The 12,072-nt window shown below is 43.3% G+C and overlaps 1 protein-coding gene across 2 annotated transcripts in view; it reads right to left on the reverse strand.

Annotated features, from left to right (window-relative positions):
- nek1 (NIMA-related kinase 1) overlaps positions 1 to 12,072 on the reverse strand; it is a 41,098-nt gene that overhangs the window by 14,131 nt on the left and 14,895 nt on the right. For both annotated transcript variants that reach the window (XM_079505247.1, XM_079505246.1), the window contains 14 exons: positions 10,494 to 10,678; positions 9,136 to 9,246; positions 8,774 to 8,843; positions 6,313 to 6,396; positions 5,682 to 5,759; positions 5,326 to 5,421; positions 3,862 to 4,074; positions 3,702 to 3,749; positions 3,313 to 3,577; positions 2,621 to 2,746; positions 2,035 to 2,211; positions 1,430 to 1,702; positions 890 to 1,001; positions 709 to 785 (listed from right to left, as the gene is read on the reverse strand). In XM_079505247.1, the coding sequence (XP_079361373.1) occupies positions 709 to 785; positions 890 to 1,001; positions 1,430 to 1,702; positions 2,035 to 2,211; positions 2,621 to 2,746; positions 3,313 to 3,577; positions 3,702 to 3,749; positions 3,862 to 4,074; positions 5,326 to 5,421; positions 5,682 to 5,759; positions 6,313 to 6,396; positions 8,774 to 8,843; positions 9,136 to 9,246; positions 10,494 to 10,678 (1,915 nt within the window). The remainder of the gene's footprint in view (positions 1 to 708; positions 786 to 889; positions 1,002 to 1,429; positions 1,703 to 2,034; positions 2,212 to 2,620; positions 2,747 to 3,312; positions 3,578 to 3,701; positions 3,750 to 3,861; positions 4,075 to 5,325; positions 5,422 to 5,681; positions 5,760 to 6,312; positions 6,397 to 8,773; positions 8,844 to 9,135; positions 9,247 to 10,493; positions 10,679 to 12,072) is intronic.

The raw sequence follows: 12,072 nt of genomic DNA on the forward strand, positions 1-12,072 counted from the left end.
GTGGTTAAGGTGCATACTACCACATATAAGCTCTAATGCTGCAGAGTTGTGGGTTTCCTGTTTCCTGTTTCCTATCACTATTCTACTGGACTATCCAATAAATGCAGAAAAAGCCCCCAAAATACACAGTATAAAAATTAAGAGTGAATGGAATGGCTACTTCTGCTTCTTCCATCGCAGAGGCACAGAAGCAACATATGATGATATGACAATATTCTGACTTAAATCTATGCAACACAAGCTTCTACCAAAATAAATGTTCTACATTACTGTTTCATGACATCATGTCCATAGTGACGTGAGCTACGATTGGCCTACTTGTGTGTGGACCTACACATGCAGCTTAATAATTTAAACCTGGTATTGAAAAACACAGTTCATCATTGTCTCAACGAACAGAAACAAAACCCTGTTCTACACTTTTGACAATCAACACCATCTACTCTCCAACTAGTCAGAAATTACAATTATTTACATGATCTTTTTACATCTTTTTGCCTTTATTTACCATGGTGAGGTTCGCAGAGAACAAATCCTCTTTCTCAGGAACGCCCTGCTAAAAATGCTGAAATGCTTTAAAAAAATGTTTAAATGCTTCAGCATCAGACAATATTACTATACAACTGTCCAGGTACCTCACAGGTTAGTATAAACATGATATGATGTAACGATCATTCACATGTAAACAAAGTCTGCAGCTAGACTCACCTGAGGTGTCTCTGCCATTCTCTGCTTTCGGCTCCGCCTCCTTGGTCTCTGCTGGTCTCTCAGTGCCCTCTGGTGGCCTAAAAAAAACAATGAATTCCCATTTAGCTCTATTATGTGCAAGGTTTATGCTGTCAGTAAGCCTACTACAGTAATGCTGGATGGCTGAATGGTCCAGACTCACGCTGGCTGCTGGCTGCGCGGCTCCCAGGCCTGCTGTACCGCGACGGGGGGTTGATGTGAAGCCAGCCTGGGGCACTCCTCCTCCAGAGCCACTGCCTCCAGGTCTGCTGGTTCTGTTAAGTATTCAGGTCAGTGGTGAATGACACATTTATCAATGTCTTTTTATTATGTTTATTGTTCCCTATTTTTTTTTCTCCCACATTTAATTGTCAATGCCAATTCCACTGAGTCTGTTTGATTGAAACTGTTCCTGAATACAATTACCTGGTCCCCGCTGACCATGATTCACATTGGCCTTGATTCTTCCGCACCCGAGTACACTTCATTCAACTGTATTCAATGCATTCACATTGCATTGATCCGTATCCGAGTACACTTCAATCGGTCCCAAGAATACTATACCTCCATGCGGTCCCGGCTCCCGGGAATGGTTGGGTGATCCGCTCCAGGGAATGGTACGCAACATTCACACTACCACAAGTGGTCCCGAGTGCGCACGTGGGACCATAGTGTGAATCTGCCCCAAGTGTAATATACTAACCCTGCATGTCTGTGAGTCCAGGTGGCATCAGCACCCGGTTCTCCGCCTCAGGAACAGGGTCCTGCCGAACTGAGGCCTCAGGAACAGGGTCCTGCCGAACTGAGGCCTCCGTCTCAGGAACAGGGTCCTGCCGAACTGAGGCCTCCGTCGTAACCAAAACCTCTTCCTGACCGTGAGCCCTGGGGCTCTGAAGCACAGCTGCTTGGTGGGGCTCGGGAGTCTTTGCTGTGTCTCTAGACGGACTCGGTCCTGCAGGCGCCGGCTTAGACTTGTCTGTCGGAGAACATGTGGGGTTATTATGACAGCAGCTGCTAAAACATAATCAATGGTGGTGCACTACGATCTAAAAGCCCCTCATTTCTCTGTGAACTGTGCAATGAGCTCTATGGACAACCCTGTTTAAGGTTTATGGACTCATGGACTGATGACAGAGTACCTGCGAGCCCTGTAACCACACAGACTTTTACAGTACTAAATATGTACAAGACACACCAACTTCTACTGTTACCACAATTGCTGTGATTGTTCATTAATGTACATTGTCCCATCTAGATCAATATTAATGTGCATTGTCCCATCTACATAAAGTAAATTAAGGAACTGACCCATGTTCAGCATCTGTGTGAACGGCTGCAGCTCGGCCTCCCCCAACGCTTTCAGCACCTGAGAGTCTGGACTCCGCCCCCAAGCCTTCCTGGGACCTTCGTCCTGAGGGACCCCCATCTTCATGACCTCTTCGTCCTGAGGGGCCCCCATCCTGATGACCTCACCCACCGTGTGCTCTGAGAGGTACATGTACCGTTCAGTGACCTTTCAGTTCACTACACATGTGTTACATACATGTTGACTCAGTAAACAGGCAAGTTGTTGGCCAGACTAACATCACTGCCCAGGGCCTTTTTTTTTTTTGCTGTGTCAGATTTGTCTGGTTTCCAGACAAGTTGTTAGTAGACTAGTCCTTTAAAAACAAATACTCATATAAAAAAATTAAAAATAAAACTAACACCAACACTAAAACTAATAAAACTGAACAAAAACTAAGCCTTTCATGAAACCTTTCGGAAACTATTAAAAAAAATTTATTGTATGTATTAAAACCAACTGAAATTGAACACATGAAGTCAAAACTACAATAAGCCTTTGCTCACAGCACACATATGTGTTGTTACATGTTGACATTGTGACACTCACCTGCCGTCCTGACGCAGCTCTCCTCCAGTGTTTGCTGGGCGACAGAGAGGACCAGTGGGGCTCCAGCCTCCCACCTCTTCCTGTCTCCACCAGATGGCGGTCTCTCCTCCGGAGACCCCATGGTGCCTGGGGAGGTGGATACAATGTATCCTGTTAACTCGGTTTTTTATTAAGACAGCCATACTGGTTCTCTTTTAGGTTTCCTCTCGTCAAAGTGGAGTTTTTCATTTCCTCTGTTGTCAAGTACTTATTGTGTCTCTGTAAAGTAAACAGTATGATTCTGGCCTACTAAACAGTATTATCTGCCTGCTTTATATGCCGTCTGATGACATTACTTCTGTCTTTGTCTCTACAGGTGTTGGGAAACATTTCTCAACAGAAACATTACATTTAGTAATTGATTTACATTCTGAATTACAATTTAATGTACACTTTGGACAATGGATGAATTAATTAATGCCAATAGGATTACAACTGATTATCACAAGACAATTTCAATCCAACTCAAGCTTTTCACTGAGGGCCAAGATGGACCGATTAGCAAGAAAACGGATACTCAACATACATACAAAATCCTATAAATGAAAAGAATCCCATTTCCAATGAAAAATGTCCAGGGAAATGTATGCCAATACCTGTGTTTGCCACAGGGATTAATGTATGTATATATATATATATACACAAGAACCAACCAGATGCGATGCACGTTACTGAACCAGCGATGATGCTGGAGTCCTCTAAAGTCTGCTGGGCCACCGTGAGGACTGGAGCTCCAGCAGCAGGCTCCCACCTCTTCCTGTCCCCTCCCCCGGACGCTGGGCGCTCCTCTGTGACGGGCTGCTTCTGTGGGCGGGCAGAGGGTGCGGCTTCCTGGGGGGCGGGGTGGCCGGCTTCCTCTGGAGGTCGGACCGGTCCGACCCCCAGGTTCTGGTTCAGTCTGCGTAGAATCTCTCTCTTCTGTGACGTTACATAACACAAAACATCAGCCCTGTTTGATCGATTCCAAGTAGGACTGGTATTTTCAGCACGGCGGCTTAAAATGACCACAACCAAAAAAGAAACATCTACCGACCCAACTAACCTGGATCACTGCGGCTGTCTCTGGTGCGTCTTCTTTAACAGGGGAATTCTGCCGAACAAAATGACGTCAGAATATTCGTACAACCGTACAACGGATAAGACGCTATACTACTGTGTGATCCACAGTTTGACGAGACCGTGTTAAAAGTTGTACTACTGACCGCGCCAACACCCTTGAGGGCTGCGGTCATCGATAAGACTGGGGTGGAGGGTTTGGCTGCAGGTAGGGCAAGGGCTTTAGCGGAAGGCTCTGGCTGAGGGTTTCCGGGCTGAGGGGTTCTGTGCTCAGGGGTTCCGGGCTGCGGGGGTCCGAGTGACGTCTCAGAGGAAGAGGGTGCTGCTGATACACCGGCCTTCAGCCCCCGAGCTATAAGCTGTCACAACACACACACGTGACACCAATTAGGGGTACACATACACAATTGGACCATGACAACAGCTTTAAAATAAGTGTTAATTAGTTCTAGGTAGATAGCACAAGGGAAATTGGAAGTGATGAAACAAAATGGATGAGCAGACCAAATCTACATTGGAACAGTATAACATTTAAGCTTATAAATTGGTACTCTCTCCTGAATATTGACAACCCAGTTCAAAAGATTATTAAAGAGTTGTAATGACAGAGGGACCTTACTACTGAACACTCTATAGTCTTAGGGATTCCCAAACTGTGGCGTGTGCAGTGCACCCCCTGTGGCGTGACATGAAAAGGCTAATGGTGGTGCTATGAACATATGTCAATATAAGTATATGCAGAATATATGCCATATTCAGGTTCATTTATGCACATATATGTGGATACAGTATATGCACATGTATATGTGATTGTGGATATAGGAAATATACATCTCTATATAGCTTAAGCGACATTTATGCAGGCGGCCAATTTCAAATATGATAAACATATATGTTGCATATATTAAAAAATATATATATTATATATTTCATTTTCATATGGATGTAACAGGGAGCCACAGCCAAAAAGGTTTGGGAACCGCTGGCTATAGCAATGATTAATATCTGGATATAGAGCTTTAACGTTTTCACAAAAAACACCACTTGGCTACCTCTGTAAAATAATACATCATTTTAACTAAAACTCTGGGACTTGTTTTAATGAATAATACATTATTTGATTACTGGTTGACAATGTGAAGTTATTTGAATCAGACTGGATTGGACAGTACTGTAGTTTGAATCAGACTGGATTGGACAGTACTGTAGTTTGAATCAGACTGGACTGGACAGTACTGTAGTTTGAATCAGACTGGACTGGACAGTACTGTAGTTTGAATCAGACTGGACTGGACAGTACTGTAGTTTGAATCAGACTGGACTGGACAGTACTGTAGTTTGAATCAGACTGGACTGGACAGTACTGTAGTTTGAATCAGACTGAATTGGACAGTACTGTAGTTTGAATCAGACTGGATTGGACAGTACTGTAGTTTGTACATCGTTATAATTATAGGAGAGGGAGACAACAGACACAGAACTTAATGATCGTCGCTATAATTGAGAGTTAAATTAACACTCAGGATTTCACAGTGTATTCAAACAATATCTCACAACGGGTAAGGGCTAATATAAACAAATACAGCAGATGAAAGGATGGGAGAACTCACATGCTCCTCCCAGGCTTGCTTGTCTCTCTCATGAATTTCTTTCCTCTTCTTCTCCAGCTGCTCCTTTAGCACGGCAGCACGAGCGTTAGCTTGGGCCTGGTAGACATACAGGCAAACAGTATTTTAAAAAGCCATAGAATAATTAAACTTAACACGTTTCCAATAGCCGGGATAAGAAGTTATCCTATGGGATGTGCCGTTTAAAGCGGCACGCACATGCAGATCAATAGAGTACTTTAGCATCATGAACAGCATTATGGAAACTGGCACACATGAGAACGCAGCCAATGACAGACGGTCACATGTGAATGTAACCAATGACATACAGTAACATTTGAAGGCAGCCAATCACTCACTTTCAGAGCCTCAATCTTCTTTCTCCTGAGTTCTGCCTCCTCACTGGACTCCTGACTATCAGAGCCGTCACTGTCATACTGAAACACAACACCAGCCAGGGAGGACGCTGTCATAATCAATAGCACAGTAAAATACAGGAGGACGTTGTCATACTCGATAGCACAGTAAAACACAGGGTGGTGGAGGACGGTGTCATACTCAATAGCACAGTAAAATACAGGGTGGTGGAGGACGGTGTCATACTCGATAGCACAGTAAAACACAGGGTGGTGGAGGACGGTGTCATACTCAATAGCACAGTAAAATACAGGAGGACGGTGTCATACTCGATAGCACAGTAAAACACAGGGTGGTGGAGGACGGTGTCATACTCAATAGCACAGTAAAACACAGGGTGGTGGAGGACGGTGTCATACTCAATAGCACAGTAAAACACAGGGTGGTGGAGGACGGTGTCATACTCAATAGCACAGTAAAATACAGGAGGACGGTGTCATACTCAATAGCACAGTAAAATACAGGGTGGTGGAGGAGGACGGTGTCATACTCAATAGCACAGTAAAAACACAGGGTGGTGGAGGAGGGGGGGAACTAAATATCACTAACAGAAATACAGCGGATTGACCTTACTTTCTCTCCTCTTAGCCGAGCTTTGATCTCCTGGCGTTCGTTGAAGTTCTGCAGTCGGATCTGTCTCAACCTCGCTAGGTACTCCTGGAGAAGAACAAAAAGATGACTGTAAATAAAGACACAATTGTTTTGTTACTTTCCCCCAATTTAGTTATTGTTCCAGTTCCCGCTTCCCTGTGTGTTCTTCTAGTCCCTTGTCACTGCTCCTACAGGTGGTCTTATCTTACGAGTAAGGTTGGGATCCATTTCCACACTGTCAGAGCTGGTATGTAGACTCCTATACAATTAGTAATTACAATACCGGTGGTTCTCAAATGTTTGAATTGCAAGGACCACCATAATGTACTGTAGAAATGGTTAAGGGGACGATTAGGGGAATCTGACCGGGCGGTAAGAGGGAATCATTAAAATCCCAACCCTAGTTATGCGTGACATCAAGGCCACTTACATGTCACCTGACAGTGGCGACTTTCACTAGGAGGATGGAAGACGTTATTCTTCCTAGTTCTACAATCCAGAGAACAGATGCCCTGAGTGACCAACCTGTAGGAGTCTCTAGGGATGTGACAGAGATCACCCTCCCCAGACACGGCCAAAAGTGTTTGTTGGAACTGTCTAACCAAGCTGGATGCAACCAATGGAGGATTTAAACCGCTAGTCTCCATGGTGGTGGTGGGCAGGAACTTTGCCTTTTCCCGCCCCACCACCTCTGAGACACACACACACACATCGACAAACAATAAATACACTTATACGGGTTAAGTTTTACATACGTACATGAACTGATAATGATATAGTCATGTGTACATACTGTAAGCAGGGATAAATAAAACATCATATGTGTACATACTGTAAGCAGGGATAAATAAAACATAGTAATGATACAAGGGATCAGTCTTTCAGCCAGAGTGAGAACAGCAGTTGACAATGCAATAAAAACATATTTATTGTTTTCCTTCAAATGAAAAAAAGAATGTTTACGTAAAAACCAGAGCAAGTGAGGTTATTTGAGGTGGGTCACAGCAATAAAGTACAACAAATATATGAACAATGAGTATATGCAGTGGAAAAAAACAATTGCCAAATCAATAAATCTGTGACATGCGCACTCACACGCACACAAACAAGGGGTGGGGAAACAACACGATTCTGCATAAGATGATAAGTTAGCATATTTTGTCATGATCCGTATCCATTATTTATGCCAAGAATTTAGGTTGACACAAATCTACATGAAACTCAGTTATAGTTCAACAGACACCACAAAAAATAATAAGTGCCAAGAAGCCACTCAATTTACGTTGATCAAGTCAAACAAAATTAAAATTTCTAAATGCACTTGGAAATAAATAAAATAAAGTGAAATGTATTATTGTAAGTATTCTAAATATGTATGTAAGTATTTTTATATTACCGGTATGTTAGCAGTGTCTCGAAAGACTGCAACTTTTTATAGCAGTCAACAAAAAACAATCGCAATCACTTAAACATATCAATCAACGAATCGTGATCTCATGAGAGTTATGGTCCTATAATCGTGAAAAAACTAGAATCGTGAGGTACCTGCTGATTCCCACCCCAACACACACATACACACACACACACACACACACACACACACACACACACACTCTAACATGCATCGCGCCGTGCGGGTTTTCTGCCATGGTGTCACCTGGGTGGTATGATTTTTACGGGAGTGTCTGAGCTGAGCGTTGCACACACACACACACAAATGGAGGAGGACAAGGCAGACGAGTGGCGCGGTGTGACAACTGAGACCTGAGCTCCTACCTCCTCTTCTGGGTTGACCCTGGGCCTCCTGTATCCCGCCCGGCTTCCATAGACGGCTGCCAGGTTTTGCCGGGCCCCCTGTTTTACCGTTCAAGTCAACCACACTTTAGAAGAATGAAGTTCCCTCTCACACCTAACTGTTATCACAGTCAGATGTTGGGGCCGGAATATACAAATTTTAACTATGGTTCATTGATGTTAGCAAAAAACAACAAAAAAAAGAAAAAAAAAATCATTCGAACATTGATATGCATTATAAATGTGTACATTTCCCAGAAAGCAGTGAAAGTGGAAAAACTCACCAAATATTCATTTTAGTTTTTAAGCAATTCTGTGAGAAAAGTGTTCTCGAACGTTATTGTACAGTCCCTAGAGAGTCTAGATCTAGAACACTTCAAATCGTGTATTTTTATTTTGGGCGTCTAGTGACATGTGTCTAGTGTCTATATAACCGAAATCATGGGCTTATCACCTGAAAATTTGGAAGGTGGAATAAGTCGAGTAATATTTTTTGTTCATGTTAAATAACTATATTCAGCTCGGGGTGATAATTCCAAGATAACGATATTTTTTAAAGCTTCCATCTGTTCGAATATTTGGGTTGAACTGAAGCTATGAGAGTGTGAAGAGTACATCCATCATAGCTGTGCTACAGTACTGTACATACCAGCTGTCCTTCTGCTCGGACCTTGTTCAGCATGGCCTCTCTCTTCCTCTGTAGGAACTCCTCCACGTGCCTGAGAGAGAACACACTGGGGTCACACTGTGTGTGCAAGCAAGCAAGAAAGCAAGAAAGCGTGTGTGCATGAGACACCTTTGCACATCTCCAGAACCATTTATCCGATTCGGCTGTATTATTGAGAACCCACGTTAGTGCAGTGTGGAGTGTGAAGTCAATCGCATGGGGGGGGGGGGACGAAGCAATCTGCCCGTCCCAAACGGGTACGTGTTCCTAATGGGCACTGCACTAGTAATAATATAATTATTATAAAAGAAACTTGAGTTACGTGGAGTTGTCACTTCACAGACCTGTTCACATGAGCTTGTCTGGAGACGTACTGCAGCCTCTTTACGGAGTTTTGGTGTGGGGAGCGGGCAGGTCCGTTGAGCAGCACCGGGCCTGCTGCAGCAGCTACACACCTTTAAAAAACAACAGCAACACAGGAGTAGGAGTCGTCACATGGCAGCTTGTGATGGACAAAACATTTGCCACATATGTACATACAAAACTAGAAAAAGTGCCCCTCTGGGGCACAGGTCTCCATCAGGCCAGGTCAGGTTGTGGCCTCCTGGTGACGCTATAATAGGCCAATGTGAAAAGGGTGCCATTTGTTCTTACGCCTTTGATGGCAATTGGATGATTTGAGGAATTTTATTCCAAAAATGTGTCTTGCAAAAATCCACCTGTTGGTGGCGCTATAACAGGCCAATGTGAAAAGTGTGGGATATATGCCTCAGCTTAGTAGGAAAGTGCATGAAAGATTTCACATAAATTGCACGCTGCGTTCATGATTTGAGGCTTTTTGTTCAAAACGCGCCAATCCTACAAACTTTGAAAGCCAATGTTAGCCAATTAGGATGGAATATGAAATATCGGTCCGTCTTGAGCACATGACTATAGTGCTCAAGTAACAATTTGCGGAATGTTTGGACAAAATCTGGAGGAGTAATATAAAAAAATCGGTGCCGCTATAACAGGCCGTTCTGGAAAATGTGGGGCAGGGGTTCATAGTTGGCATCTAGGGAGTGTGTGTGTGCAAAGTTTGGCATCGATCGGTCAATATTACCAGAAACACATAGACCTAGCCCTAAATGTATACTAGTGGCCTTCTAATGTGCCATAGTGTCTATGGCAATGTGCTACACATTTTAAAATTATAGTATTTCTGTATTAATTAAATCATTGTTCCCAATTAAAACACGGGCCTGGCAAGTAAGTACATTTTGTTGGTGTGATTTTTACCCATTTTTCTCCCCAATTTAGTCGTTTTAGTCCAATTTACTGATGCACCACAGTGAATTCGAACCACAGCACTCTCCGTGGTGAGCAGACACTTTATTACTGCGCCACGGAAAACCCCCAAAAATAATTTTAAAAGATTTACCATGGATATGTCTTGCGAGGGACACATTTTTGTCTGTGTACGGACACATTGATGACCCCTGCACAGGGCAATACAGTCAAACCAAACATTACGCACTCACTGAGCTTGTAAATCCTATATCTTTTATTTTATTTTATATATATATATATATATATATATATATTTTTTTTTACCATGTTATAAAACACGAAAAACACGTCCTTTGCGCTCCAGGACATCATGAAAAAGAAGTTAAATAAGTCCTTGGCGAGTTAAGAAGGCAGAGGCCTGGCCTGAACCTACCGAACAGGACTCCTGCCCCCTGCTGGTGATCGATCTCTGCTGAAGTCTTTGGGCTGCAGCATGGCCATCTGGTCCAACGCAGCGTGGCAGTGTTCATACAGGCCCTGGCCAAGCGCTGAGACGATGGGGGCTGGAGGGGCACCGTGACCCTGGGCTGGCCCAGCCGCCCTGAGACGTCCAAAACACTAGAGGACAGACAGCCCGGATTAAACACTGGTTACAGGAGAACAGAGGACAGACAGCCTGGATTAAACACTGGTTACAGGAGAACAGACAGCCTGGATTAAACACTGGTTACAGGAGAACAGAGGACAGACAGCCCGGATTAAACACTGGTTACAGGAGAACAGAGGACAGACAGCCTGGATTAAACACTGGTTACAGGAGAACAGAGGACAGACAGCCTGGATTAAACACTGGTTACAGGAGAACAGAGGACAGACAGCCTGGATTAAACACTGGGTACAGGAGAACAGAGGACAGACAGCCTGGATTAAACACTGGTTACAGGAGAACAGAGGACAGACAGCCTGGATTAAACACTGGTTACAGGAGAATGTATTGTGAGGTAGTGAGCTATTTTCAGCTATGCCTAAAAGAATACGGATAGATTAGTAATACATAAATTGTATTAAATTGATTTATTGAATACTTTAGTCAGAAATCTAAACAGCAGGTGGTACAGTCAGACATTACGGCTAAAAGGATAACACACAAAAGTCATGGGGACATGCTTCCTTTGTGGTCCTATGAATTCAATCCATCAACATACTGTAGCATAAGAAATTAGCACAAGAATACAAGTCATCAACCAATACAAAACACTATATGTACAAAGGAGATACAAAACACTATGTACAAAGGAGAGAAAGCAAAAACGGCGGTGGTGAATAACACCCCCATTTGATGGGAATTGATATTTATCTCCCTCCCATTAAGCTTGTGGTTTCCTGATAGATGTTTTTTCAGGCCGATTTTGAAAGCAATCAGTGATTCACATCTAATCGACGTTGTCAGGGCATTTTTAGTGGCAGAGTAGTAGAATGATAACGTTCCCATTTTACATTTTTTTCCACTAAAATTTGGTGGTACCAGATCATGGTCACTCCCTCTAGTGTTGTGGCTGTGGGTGTCACTGACTTTGGAGAAGTAGTTAGACAGGTATGAGGGTATTGCAGGCATAAACAACTTATTTGATTAGTTCAATGAACCTTTGCACCCCTAAACTTGATTGTATTGAACATGACGGATGTATTGACAGATGATTAAATGCAGAATATGTAAATCTCTACATTCTAGGAATGAGAAAAGTATGAAATATAATGTCTGCATGTCTTTCACATGCTGTATCCAGAGAACCATTCATCTGAATGGCTTCACACTTGGTGAAGGTACTTCCCAGGACCCAATGAAGTGAAATCCATCGGATGAGCAGTTCTCCGGAAAACCACCCGCTCCGAAACAGTCATGCAAATTCAGTACGGCGGCCATGCATTAGTGGCATTTAAATGCCATGTGCTGAAGGTTTGGTCCCAGAGGTACAGTGGTGGAAAGTAACTAAGTACATGTACTCAAATGT

Source organism: Electrona antarctica (genome assembly GCF_951216825.1).
Source record: "Electrona antarctica genome assembly, chromosome: 7".
NCBI classification, from domain to species: Eukaryota; Metazoa; Chordata; class Actinopteri; order Myctophiformes; family Myctophidae; genus Electrona; species Electrona antarctica.